This window comes from Martes martes, assembly GCF_963455335.1.
Source record: "Martes martes genome assembly, chromosome: 15".
NCBI classification, from domain to species: Eukaryota; Metazoa; Chordata; class Mammalia; order Carnivora; family Mustelidae; genus Martes; species Martes martes.
Genome location: NC_137903.1, coordinates 26,571,947 through 26,585,058, shown reverse-complemented (window position 1 = coordinate 26,585,058; position 13,112 = coordinate 26,571,947). Strand labels below are relative to the sequence as shown.

Here is a 13,112-nt window from a genome sequence, read left to right as displayed (position 1 = left end):
CACAGCTCGCTGGGCTCCGCAGCTCTGCCGCTGCCGGGGCTCAAGCGGGGGCTGCCAAGCACAGACTCCAGAAGGACCCGGGGGCAGAGGCCTGCCCCGCTCTCAGGTCGCCAGCCTTAAGGAAAGGGTTCTCTTGCTTGTCAGCAATGCCAGCCCACCTCCTCCACCAAGGCCCAGCCTCAGTGAGTTCAAACGATCCCGGACCGCTCACACTCCTTGCTTTCGAATTCTCTTGCTCCTCAAGGGCCTCGGGCAGAGTGTGGGGGCGGGGAGCAGAGAAATCCTTCATACTTTCCAAATCTTTTTGTCCTAACCCTGCTCTCTCTCAACTTTAACTTAAAAGGGAAATATTTGCTGCCTTTGTTCTCGGTTTCAGACTTGCCTGGACTGGAGCAGGCCTCCAGCCCAGAAGCAAGTGAGCAGGGAGGTAGAGGATTGCCACCCTCAAGGCTGCAGCTGTCACCGGCTAGGGTTGTCTCAGCCCCCAAACCTTCAAGAGCAAAGCCTGGTTGGGGCTGTCTCTCACACAGGGCAACTTCGGCATTTGGGGGCCCAGAAATACAAAAGTCACCGTTCACCCCTTCCTGGGGCAAAGGAGACCCAACACAGGAGCCACGTCGCCCTTCCTACAAGGGGCAGCGAGGGCCACGCAAGGCTTGTCTCTTTCCTTCACAGCTGAGCACGCAGTAGGACAAAATACCAGACGCCCATTTCTTTCTCAGTCGCTCCCCCTACTACACACTCAGGGTCATAAATTCCCAGCAGCAGTAGGCCCCTAAGAGACCTTAGGGGGCCCACTGTTCTGACGGTCAGGCACTGGGCCAGATGCCAGAGATGCAATAAATAAAGATTTCATTTTATTTTTTTATTTGAGGGAGAGCGCACATGCACAGAGGGAGAGGGAGAGGGAGACACAGACTCCCCACCGAGTGGAGAGCCCAATGTGAGACCCGATCCCAGGACCCCGAGATCATGACCCAAGCGGAAGGCAGATGCCTAACTGACTGAGCCCCCCAGGCATCCATAGAGATTCAATAAATCAAAGTCCCTGCCCCGAAGGGATTCAAAGGCTACTTGAGGAGACAGACATTTAAACAACTAATCCCAACAATCCAGAGGTATCATGCCTGGTTGCCATGGGGACCCAGAAGGGCAAAACCCAATTCCGGAAGGGGAAGTCTTCACAGAGGTGGTAACAGTTACGACGTTATTTTTTTTATCACAATTTTTTTTTTTTAAATGACACCTGGGGGCACCTGGGTGGCTCAGTGGGTTAAGCCTCTGCCTTCAGTTCAGGTCATGATCCCGGGGTCCTGGGATCGAGCCCCGCATCAGACTCTCTGCTCAGCAGGGAGCCGGCTTCCTCCCCTCTCTCTGCCTGCCTCTCTGCCTGCTTGTGATCTCTCTCTCTGTCAAATAAATTAATAAAATATTTTTTTTTAAAAATGACACCTGAGGGGCGCTTGAGTGGCTCAGTGGGTTAAGCCTCTGCCTTCAGCTCAGGTCATGATCTCAGGGTCCTGGGATCGAGCCCCGCATCAGGCTCTCTGCTAGCAGGGAGCCTGCTTCCCTTCCTCTCTCTGCCTGCCTCTCTGCCTACTTGTGATCTCTCTCTCTATCAAATAAATAAATAAAATCTTTAAAAAAAAAATGACACCTGATCTTTATAGTAATTCACCAATAGAAGTCCAAAGAAGAAAGTAGCAAAATACCTCAAGCCCCACAACCCGGAGATAACCAGTATAAACTCTTCAGATGGATTTTATTGGAATTTTGTGAGACAGAGGAACTGCAGTCACAGTGAAGAAACCAGTGCAAAGGCCCAGAGCACGGAAGTGACGAGAGCCGGGTGTGCTCACCGAGGCTCAGCACTGCCTGCGGGCCAGACCGCGCTGTGCATGGGCAAAGCCGGATGCCCAGTGCCAGATGGTGGGAGACTTCCCGTAAATCCGCACCAAAGGTATAAAGAGATACGTGGCAGGAAGGCAGGCTGAGCATCAAGAGAGGAAGAGAGAAAGGCTGAAGGGGGCAATCCTTTAAGTATAAAGAACTGAGCCCAGAGCCTAATGAGATAGATTAACAACAGCCCCCACCTAACGAGCTTGCATATGCCAAGTCCTCAGCCGAGCATTTTCATTGTTAGCCCAATTAATTTTCACAACAGCAGTGCCTAAGTAGTGGTATTGCTATTTTACACCCAAGGAAACACCCAGAAAGATTAGAGGACCTGTCTCAGATAACCCGAGCAGTCACGTAGGATCCGAACTTGTGTGGATGCTCTTAACACAGCACTTCTGTCTTTCCAGAGGATTCTGAAAGGTTTTTAGTATTAGTAACATCGCTGAGTTGAGGCAAACCCCTCCCCTTCAAGGGGTTTTGCTGACTTGGAGGCATAAGTTCTGTAGTTTAGAAACCAATCTTGATATTTTTTTTTCAAAGTAGGCTCCATGCCAGGCTTGAACTCATGACCCTGAGATCAACATCTGAGCTGATGTCGACAGTCGGAGGAACAACCGACTGAGCCACCCAGGCGCCCCTAACGGTAATACTTTAGGATCGTATGTCACGTTGAACCCTGAAATCATTAAAAGTGGCTAAAGCAAAGCACCAGAGCAATCAGGCTTAAAACATGTGCCCTGTTGCCCGGGAATGAGTAGTTTTCTGCCATTATCATGATGAATGATTTCACACAGCAGGTTTGTGTTGGTCGATCTGGTTGGTCAGGGCAAGCCTGGAGGGAAAGGAGAGCAGGTGGCAGGACTCAACCCGGTCTGGAAACCCGCACAGCCTCCGTTCAGAAGGTTGCTTCCCTCAAGTGTGGGGGGAGGAGGGAGTCAGGAGACTGGAGGGGGAAGATTAGTCTGACTCAAGCGCTCTGGTTAGATAAGAGAAGCAAAGTCTTCAGATGATCATGCAGGAGAATTTCTTAAAAAAAAAAAAAAAAACTTTTTTTTTTTTTAAAGTAGCGGTCAGGGTTCTGAGGCTTGGTCCCGCTCGCCCTTCTCTTCGTACCACCTTCCAAGCTCCCAGTTCACACGCAGCCTTCCGCTGGTACCCGTGGCGCAGGACAGGTCCGAGGAGACTCGCTGTCTTGCCCACTGGTCCCGGCCCCAGGGGCCAGGGAGCGAGGGATCTTTTTCTCCTGAGGAGTCCTAGTTCTACTCAGACCCATTCTGGAGGACAGGCGGGCAGAGACCCAGATTCCAGCTCTCGGAACCAGCTGCCTCTGGAATCGCCTCCACTTCCTGCCAGGTAAGGCCGTGTGGGAGGAGGGCAGAAAGGGCTTGGAAGGCAGTGTTCCCGGGGGAGCCAGGCAGGACCCACTCTCCCAGCCGCAGCCCCTCTCCCCTGGGGGCCTGTGAGAGTCTGGATGCGCAGGGCAGGGTGGACAGCTCCTGGAAGCCGGGGCCCTTGGTGTCTGCTGGGAAGAGATGGGGGCGGGCCATGGTGCTGAGGCACGGGCTGTCTTCTGTGCCAGCCCTCTGGGAGTCCATTTCCTTGTGGAAAGCCTCGTCAGAGGCCCTTCACCAACCTCCTAAAAGTCTCAGCGACCCCTTCTGTTTGGACTCCCCCAAGCTGCAAAGAGTTTCAGGAGATGGTAAGGGAAAGAGAAGGCAGCTAGAAACAAATTTTGAACAACTGTCCAAGTTTGGGACACTTTGGGTTGACGCGGGGAATGAGGGGTCCGGCCTCTGAGACAGGTGCACAGCAAGCAGGGCTGGGATGGATCTCCGGAAGAGCCCTGCGCGAGCGAGGCAGCCAGGGGCCAGGGAGGGCAGGGCTTCAAGTAGGAATGGCCTCCAGGGCCCCGGCTGCCCCAATGCGGGCTCCGTTCTGAGCATCATCTCCAGGGAGTCTCCCAATGTGAAACACAGACCAGCTTTGTCAAAATCACCCAGGGAAGTGTCAATGAAAACCGCCTGTCCCCCTGTAGAAGCCCAGAGAAATAGTCACGAATCCCCCACCACCTTGCCTCATCTTTAGTCACACTCCCTACAGACCACAGCGCTCCCGGCCAACCTGGGGAACAGGGGCTGCGGACATGTTTTCTTCTCTCTTATTATAGCTGAGCAGCATTTCCTGTGCCCCGTGCTTCATAAGCACGTTGGTGGTGTCGTTTCCTGTGACGACTCTCTGTTTCCATTCTGGCAAATGTTTGCTCTTTTCTGTCTGCTTTGGGGGTTGGGGGAGGATGAGTTTCTCACAGAGTCTCTCTCGAGCCTCTTGGCAGTTTCCCCCTCTGTGCCCCTCACACTTGCACCAGAGGGCTGAGAGCGTGCCGTCTCCCTGAGCCACCTCGCTCGGGGAGCCCCGCACCCGGCTGAGCGCTCACCTCCCGCAGTGGGCACTGTAGCCACATCCAGGTAGAAACAAACCTGTCGTCATTTTTGTGTTTGGGGTCCAGGCAGCCTAACATTTCAGGGGGAGAGTCCAGGGAGATGCAAGTTTGGGGAGGAAAGAAAGTTCTAGAAAAATTGGAAAACATGGAGACGAGGAGGATTTCTATCAGTCTTGTCTACTTAAAAAAGTGTTTACGATGGTATGTAAAACCATGTTTGCCTTTTCTCCTGGGGGATGGCAACTTAGGAAGAGCCAGGAGAAGTGGCAACATGTGTTAGCTGTTGACAATCAAGAAAAGGCTTAGGAGGAGAAGCTGAAGCCAGAGAGGTTGCCGTGACAGCGGATATGATCACCCCGACTCTTTCTGAAATCGGAGGGAGGACCTTGGAGGCCAGGACTCTTCAGGTGACTGAGGGCAGCCTGGACAGGTAAGTGACTCGGAGTGATGAGCTCCACCTTCCCCTGATTTAGACAGACAGCCCTGGGCAACCCTGGGGGCTCCTACCCCAGCAGTGCTCCTTGCCCTCACAACCACACTCAGGTCCACTGAGACCACCAAACTCTAGGCTTAGAGAAGCTTGCTCAGGACTGCTGGGAGGAAGGGAATAGGTTTAAAAGAGAAATGGGAGTCGCAGGGGGAAAGGGAAAGCCATGTTAACACAGGATTTCCTAAGACCTCGTTGCCTGGCCTGGCTGGATTTCTCACCTCGCAGAGGCCCCAATTGCTGTCCTCGATTTTTCCTGTCTCAGGTCCCAACAACCACTCTCCCCCACCTCCAAAAGAAACTAGGTCCCACCATGAGGGAAACAAAAGGCCCGTTTTTTTCAAAGATGTGTTTCGAGGTTCTAAAAACTTTCCGTGAGTGGGAAATGTAATCATAGATGTGATCAAGATACATCTTTAGGATATAAAATCTCGCAGAACTAATCGTGGCTATAAATTTTACTGCTCAAACTTTCAGGATCATACTAACAAAAATAAAAAGTCCAACAGCAGTTGGAGCTTCAGCAACAGCTGCAGCTATGAATCTCAGCTCTGTGATAACAGGGTAACTCAGCAATTTAAAATCGCTGTCCTTTAGGGAAATAAATGCAATTACCATGACAAAGATGTGTCCCCTGCCAGTGGACAGGAGCGCTGATGGGGAATGAATTCAAAAGCTGTCCGAACCCTGAAGCCCCCCCAAAATATCCACTTCTGTGTTCATTCATGTTTGTTAATTCACTCATTCATTCGACGATTATCTATCCTGCCCTTGCTAAGTGCCAGGCACTGTTCCAGGCACCAGATCAACAGGATTGACAAGTCCATGGCTTCCTGGAGCTGACAGTCAAATGGGAAAGTCAGATATAAACAGATAAACAAAGAGATGTATAATATAATGTCCATCAGTCTTAAGTGTATGAGGAAAACACAGAACAGACTTAAGGGGCCTGAGAGTAATAGGTTTGTCTGAGCCGGTGACATTTCATAAGAGACCAAGGGGAATGAGGGACTGAGCTACATACGCAGACACCTGGGAGAGGGAGCTGCTGGTCAGAGGCAGGAATGTGCCGTTCGTGGACAAGGACTAGTCTAGGAGTCCTGGCTGTTGCAGTCAGAAGGGAAGTGGTAGGAAATGAGGTCAGATGGTAGGCATAGGGGTGTCTGGGTAGCTCAGACAGTTAAGCATCTGGCTCTTGATTTGGGCTCAGGTCATGACCTCAGGGTCGTGGAATCGAACCCCACCTCGGTTCTGCACTCAACCCGGGGTCTGCTTGAGATACTCTCTTCCTCTGCCCCTCCCCCATGCACGCCCGCACGCACGCGCTCTCTCTTTTTCTCTAATACATTAATTAAATAAATATTTTTTTTTAAAAAGAGGAAAAAGAAGGTAGACAGAGGCCAGAACATCAGGCGCCGTGACGTCCTCACTGGTAGGGACTGTGGCTGTTATCCCAAGTGCGGTTAAAGTCACATGGGTCACAAGAAGAGAGGAGACATGATCTGACTTACTGTTAAGAGGATCACACCGGCTCCTGTGTAAAGATAGGATGTTGGGGTCAAGAGTGAAAGCAAGACAACGATTAGGGAGGTTACTGCAAAGGTCCGTGAGGAGCACACAGTGGCTTGGGGGGGTGGAGTGGTTGTGGCAGTGGAGGGGCGACAGGTGACTGGGTTTGGGAAAGACGCCCAGGGTTGAGCAGATGGAATCTGCTCGTTGACTGGAAGTGATATGTGAAAGCAAAGGAGTAGTCAAGAATGGCTCCAAGGTTTCTGACCCACCCGCTAGCTGATGGGTGACACCAGAGGAGAAGCAGGCTTCTGGGAGTAGAACGGGCATTCTGTTTCAGATGTATCTGGTTTGAGATGTCCGTTGGGCAGCCTAGAGGAAAGGTCTGGTATAAATTGGGTAAACAAGCCTAGGACTCAAGAGCACAAAAGTCTTCCCTGGTAGCTGATCTGGTTTCTAATATTTAGGTCTGCTAGAGACTCCTGCTGTCACCCCCACCGGTGACTTCTCGTTACAGTAGGCAAAGCAAGGCAGTAACCCCAGCCCTGTCAGGGAATCACAAGCAGCAGGAACTCACCCCTGCATGTGCACTGGTTACGTTCCACAAAACAGCAAGTGTTGCTTGGCTACCAGCTCCACAAGTTGGTAAACGGAGGTTGAACAAATGCCCACAAGGCAGACTCTGTCACGGAGCAGCTCCCTCCCTGCACGGCGGGTAACCCCTCCTTCCACACAAGACAGGACGCCCAGGAGGAGGGAATGAGGGCGAGTAAGGGCGGATGCACCTGATTTGGTAACTTTGGAGGACAGGGGGATGCAGCAGAAGGAGCGTGGTCTTTGGGCCCCAACAGACCTAGACTCACTTTCCATCTCGGCTCCTCCCTACCGTGTGATCTTTGATATATTACTCTGCCTCGCTGAGTTTGAATCTCAGGTTTCTGGCCCCAAGGAGAGATGAGACTGTTGTAAAGATCAAATGGGTTTCACACACACACAAACCCGAGGCACCCAGCAGGCATTCCAAAGGGACAGTGCCCTTCTCCTGTGTCCAGTTTCCCTCCGTCCACATAGAAGACCCTCTCTCCAGCCACACAGCCCACCCACCTCAGGCTCCCATTCCAAGTCCTCGGGCTCTAGTTCCTGCAGGAAGCCTCTTCTCTGACCTCCTCAGCCTCCTACAGCTAGACATGGCACTTATTTTTCCTCACAGAGAGAAAGACCAGAGCAGCGCCATCTTTTCTGGGTTTGCAGGATTCCTTGCCATCCTCCTGACCACTGTGATTTTCTACAGCCTGTGGAACTGGAGTAAATGGAAGAAGCACCGTGAGTCCCTTGATTGTCCCAGGTTGAGACACACAGGCATCAATCACACAGCCTGGCATTCAAAGCCCCTTTTATTATTCCAGGATAAGCTCTTGCACTGGGAAATCCTCCATTCTTCTCTGACACACTGGTCACTGTCTCACTTGAGGGTCTAAGCTGTGGCTCCAAAAGACTCAGTGCTGACTGGAGTTCCATTTTGAAAGTTGTTGCCCTGGGATGCTCATGCCCAATGCCCCACACTCCCTCATTTCTTCCTCCTGCTTCTGTGTACCAAGTCTTCTAGCTCAAAGCGACTTGGGCAAGTGTGAAAATGTACTTTTTATGATACAGAGTGAGAGTGGGGAACATTTTCAGGGACCATCTCATCCCCAGGGGCCCCCACATTCTGTAACACTGGTCTCTCATTGTCTTGCAGGACAAGCTCCTTACTTTCGAGTTACCGTCATGCCCTTACTGTCTCTGTCTCGACCCAGACAAGGAGCCAAAAATATTTACGACTCCTTACCCCAGAGGCGAGAAGAGCTGGGTAGGTTTTTCTTTCTAATCTATGGAGCACGGATGTCACCGACCTTCTGCCCCCAGAATGTACCTCTCACCACCCAGAGGCAGCTTCCTTTAAACACTCAACCTTTCTGCCCTTCAAGGAGCATGGAGGAGGATGAGCTAGACTGGAAACAGGATGTAACTCCACTGGGGGGCTAGAGAGCTCTGAAAAGGGAGCAGGGGGTCGTCTGGATCAGGGCAGGGGTTGTTTTTATCTTGGTATGAAGTTGGCCAAAGACAGATGGGTGGGTCTAGGGATTGGGGAGACATACAGAAGGAGAACATGGCCTCTGGGATTACAGGTGGAGAAGGTTTGCCCCAGGAGCCACGAACCACTGTGCTAGTTAGTGCCCTCTGGTCCTTGCTAGAAACCGAGGACAGTTCCAGGCCTCAGAGCACATCATTCCCCCAGCTCTGACCCTCTTGCCACAGAACACCAAGCCCCAAATACCAGACACCACAAGAACCCACTTCACCCTCTCTGCGGGGACTTTTTAGGCTGAAGCATTCGGGGACTGGCCTGCTAGCTTTAGGACTCATTCTCTGTTCTTTCAGGGAGACGTCAGTCAAGAAGTAACCGTATTTTTAGTACCGAGAGCCTTCTGTCCAGAAATTCCGAAAGCCCTCCTTCTGAGCCTGTGGTAAGAGTCAAGTGAAGGGACGAGCCCCTTGGGAGAAATGGCATATCTCTGACAGAACTGAGGTAAACGAGTTCAGGTCACAGATCTCCTTTCCTGACAAAGAGCATGTCCCCTGGCAGGTGCCTGGGACCCTATTAACATATTAGGAAGACTAGCTCAGGACCTCCCTACAGCCCAGGGAGAAAAATTAAGAAAGGTGGAAACAATTGTTTGGGATTTGGGGGAAGGCATCAGAGCACATGTATTCAAGGATGTGATGTCGGAACAGAAGTGGATTTTTCTAAGAAAGACGGGTAACGGCTTATCCCAATAGAGGATTGTCTCTTTCCAAGTAATCACCTCAGGAGGGTACACAAATATTCCAAGAATGCAGCTTGTGCTCAAAACATCTTTAAAACCCTCCTTGGGGAATTCCTCCTGGGGTCTGGGGCAAATTGTTTCAGTTCTCCTCAAGGGCATGTATCTTCGTAAGTCATTGAGGACTGTAGCTGGTGTAGAAAGTGATCAAATGGGGGATTTCCGAGGTTACCAGGGGAGTGCTACAGTGAATGACCGTGACCATATGTGTCATATGATCTGGAGGCAGCCCCCAGGCAGGAGTCCTGTAACACTGTGGAGCAGAGACCCCAGAGAGAGTAAAAGGAGGCCTTTGAAGCTCAGGGGCTCATCCCATAGATAAGTTCTCACTTGCTCCTCAAAGAATCGGTCCCTTCGATTTGCGGTCGTTTCAAGAAAACACAGTCTTACCATGGCTGCTGCTCCCGATGCTCCCCAGCCTCTCATTAGCCAGAGCTCTGGGTTCGGTTACCATGCGGCCACCTCCCGGTCCCGCCCCCATGTGTCCCACGCTTGGGCTCTGTTCCCATCTCCAAGACTTCCTGGGGTTGCGGGTCCTCCTGGTTGATAACATGCAGGGAAGAGGAAATTCCACTGCCAAAGTGAGTTCCGGTGCTCAGTCCCAACCCCATTTAAGGCCACAACACGTCTGGCTTGGACTCTGTAGCGTGTGAATGATACTTTGAGCCAGTTGCCAACATCTAAAAATTGAAAAGATTTCACATTAAAGTCTGGATGTCCAGCTTTTCTTGGTAAGTCAGAAGTTCTGGGAACAGCAGACCGGCGTCCCTAAATGGCCGTGAGGGGCTGAGTCTCTATGTCGGCTGCCCCTTTACTAATAATGCCAAGAGTGTTAGTGTTTTCCATGGGCAGGGAACCCTTCCATACACTTCACGTGTAGTCATACACTAACGCCTCACAAAACCCATATTATGGCGGTATTATGATTGTCCCCATTTTATATGCTAGGGAAGAAAGGCACGAAGAGATTATGTAACTTGCCCACACAGAGTAGTGAGGTGGGATTCGCACCGAGTCTAAGGCTGAGTTGCTACCTTTGGACACTAGGCTGTACTGCCTTGAGATGGGCTCTGAGGCAGCCCGTTCTCTCCAGTTTCTAATATTCCCCCCTGGAGACTCTCCGTTGAACACCCACACCGTGGCCAAAATCCAGTAGGAATTTATGATCACATTTACACTGTTGCTTTCCTTAAGCTTCACCCACTTTGTTCATACCTGCCTAGGGTCTAAGGCTTTGGATTTGCAGACCCCCAACTTAGACATTTTCTCCAAGGTGGAGAACCGAGTGAAGGAGTTATCAGATAGCGGTACTGGGTGGGGAAGGAGAAAGGCTTCGCCAGTATTTCTGCTTCTGTGCTGTCACTGGCTTTCTCTTCTTGCTTATAGCCCTCCCAAGCAGGCAGTGGCCTCTGGCTGCACGGAGACCATGCTCCTGCCAATGGCTATGCAGTGGGCATCTATGACAATGCCACATGGCTCCAGACGTGTGGGAACCTCACTCCCTCGGCAAACTATGTCAATATCAGAACAGCCAGAGACTGCCGGAGCATTTCTTCAGAGGATTCAAGAGATTACATCAATGTCCCCACAGCAGAGGAGATTGCTAAGGCTCTAGCTTCTACCAACAGCACCCCTGAGAACCTCTTCGCCCTCCCAAGTGCCCAGGAGCTGGAGCTGGAGCTTATTGAGGAAAAAGACAAGAGCTATGGGAATGGCAGTGACCAAGCCAGTTTTTGGTCTCCAAGATCCAAGAGTGATGATCCAATCAATGATGAGGAAGGCTCTTCTGAGACCTCGAATGACTATGTCAACATGGCAGGGTTGAATCTTGAGACCCTCCTGGGGAAGCAGCCCCGGATGGCTTTCCAGTGCTATAGAGATTATGAAAATGTCCCATCGGCACTTACCAATGGAAACCAGCAGCAGGTGGAAGAAGAAGTGATCCCCTCAAACACAGACCACATAGAAGGCAGGACAGAGGGTCCAGATACCCACATCCAATTTGTCATGCAATCAGGGAGGGTTCTGGCTCTAGGGGAACCTGTGACCTGTCAGCCATCTGCGCTGACTAGTGAGACTAGTCAGATAGACCATGGAGAAGAAATGTCAAATGACACTTCTAACGACTATGAGAATGTGCTACCTGCCAAGTCAGGAGACAGGGACTCCAAGCACAGGCCACACACATAGCTCCTTCCTGACGATTTAGGACCCAGGCACCCAGCTGAAGAGTTCCGTGGAGTAGTCTATCCTGCTGGATCCATAGCCAATACAGGGGCTGGTGTAGACCACTGACCATCCTTGTATTTCAGGGTTCTTTCAGGTAGACTACAAAGAGGCTGAGATACACAGAAGTTAAGGGACTCACAAAAGCCAACATCTCAGAAAGCCAGAAAGGAATTCTTCTCAAGCAGGGTGCTGGTAACTCTTATACCAACCTAAGAATGTTTGCTGAAACCACCTTATAGGATGGTTACTAGATTAAAAATGAAAGTACTTTCATGCACAGTAGAAACATGAGGTGTCCAAAATTGTTACCTTGGCAAATACCAGCAGGACACAAAGCAAGAATACAGATTAGTCTGTAATCCTGGCAGAGGCCAAAAAGAAGGAAGAATTCAGAGTTGGGGTGGGGTGGCAGTTTCCCATTGAAAAAGAGTGTGGACAACAAAATGCTAGAGAAGATGTGGACACCAGAGGGTCATTCATTGCAACTGTTTGGCAGTTTCTTTTAAACTTGCAATTACTATACAGCCAACCCATTGCACTCCTGGGTGTTTACCCAAAAGAACTGAAAACTTGTGTTCATACAGAAGCCCATATATGACTATTTATAGCAGCTTTATTCACAATTGCCAAAACTAGAAATAACCCAGATGTCCTTCAACAGGTAAATCGAAAAATGAACTGTGGCATATCCATGTAATAAAGTTATCTATACTCAGCAGGAAAAAAGAATGAACTATTGGTTTGTGCAATAACATGGACAAATCTTAAATACATTTTGCTAAGTGAAAGAAGCTAGACCTAAAAATCTACACATTGTACTATTCCACTCCTATGACATTCTGGAAAAGGCAAAACTATAGGGATGGAAAACAGATCAGTGGTTGCCAGGTTTAGGGAAAGGGAAGTTCACTCCAGAGGAATTTTTAGGTTGGTGGGGTTCTTCCGTATTGTATTGTGGTGATGGATACAGGACTCGGTGCATTTGTCAAAACACAAACTATATAGCACCACGAGTGGCTTTTACTGTATGTAAATTATTTTAATTAACCACGCTGTCAGGGGAAGCCATGATGGAATGCAGATTAAGACAAATAAAGCTAACTATATTACAGATGAATGGGGTGGGAGGGAAAAGGAGCTGGTCTAATTAACTTTGGGAAATCATGTTTTCACTTGAAACTGTAAGATAGAGACACACAAAAAACTACCCAAACACTGTACTCTAGTTGGTAAATTCATATCTCAGAGATATATAGGTTAGGAATCTTGAAACTACTTTAAATGTATACTAAGATTGAACAAATAAGTAAATATAGGAAGGAGGGGCAGGTTTCTCACTATTAGAAAGGCTACAATGGGGGCGCCTGGGTGGCTCAGTGGGTCAAGCCTCTGCCTTCGCCTCAGGTCATAATCCCGGGGTCCTGGGATTGAGCTCCGCATTGGGCTCTCTGCTCAGCAGGGAGCCTGTTTCCTCCTCTCTCTCTGCCTGCCTCTCCGCCTACTTGTGATCTCTGTCTGTCAAATAAATAAATAAATAAATAAATAAAACATTAAAAAAAAAAAGGCTACAATGAATTCTGTGGTACTGAATTAGAGTTGGAACTATAGTTTGAACTCTTGTTTATTTTAATATATATATGAATAGATACAGAAATATAGATATGTGTATACGTAGGCTTGCAGA

General features: G+C 49.8%; 1 protein-coding gene across 1 annotated transcript; it reads left to right on the top strand.

The window, feature by feature from the left end:
- Positions 1–4,659: 4,659 nt before the first annotated feature.
- On the top strand, positions 4,660–12,620 carry LAX1 (lymphocyte transmembrane adaptor 1). The gene is made up of 5 exons (XM_080824208.1): positions 4,660–4,769; positions 7,546–7,658; positions 8,074–8,184; positions 8,757–8,842; positions 10,586–12,620. The coding sequence occupies exons 1-5, from the start codon at positions 4,687–4,689 to the stop codon at positions 11,387–11,389; spliced, it is 1,197 nt and encodes a 398-aa protein (XP_080680334.1). The 5' UTR covers positions 4,660–4,686; the 3' UTR covers positions 11,390–12,620.
- The last annotated feature ends 492 nt before the right edge of the window (positions 12,621–13,112 follow it).

Excerpts from the sequence above, each read along its gene's own strand:
- LAX1 (XM_080824208.1), top strand. The coding sequence starts at position 4,687 with ATGATCACCCCGACTCTTTCTGAAATCGGAGGGAGGACCTTGGAGGCC. Across the intron at positions 4,770-7,545 it reads ACTGAGGGCAGCCTGGACAG|AGAGAAAGACCAGAGCAGCG; the intron begins GTAAGTGACTCG and ends TTTTCCTCACAG. Across the intron at positions 8,843-10,585 it reads GCCCTCCTTCTGAGCCTGTG|CCCTCCCAAGCAGGCAGTGG; the intron begins GTAAGAGTCAAG and ends TCTTGCTTATAG.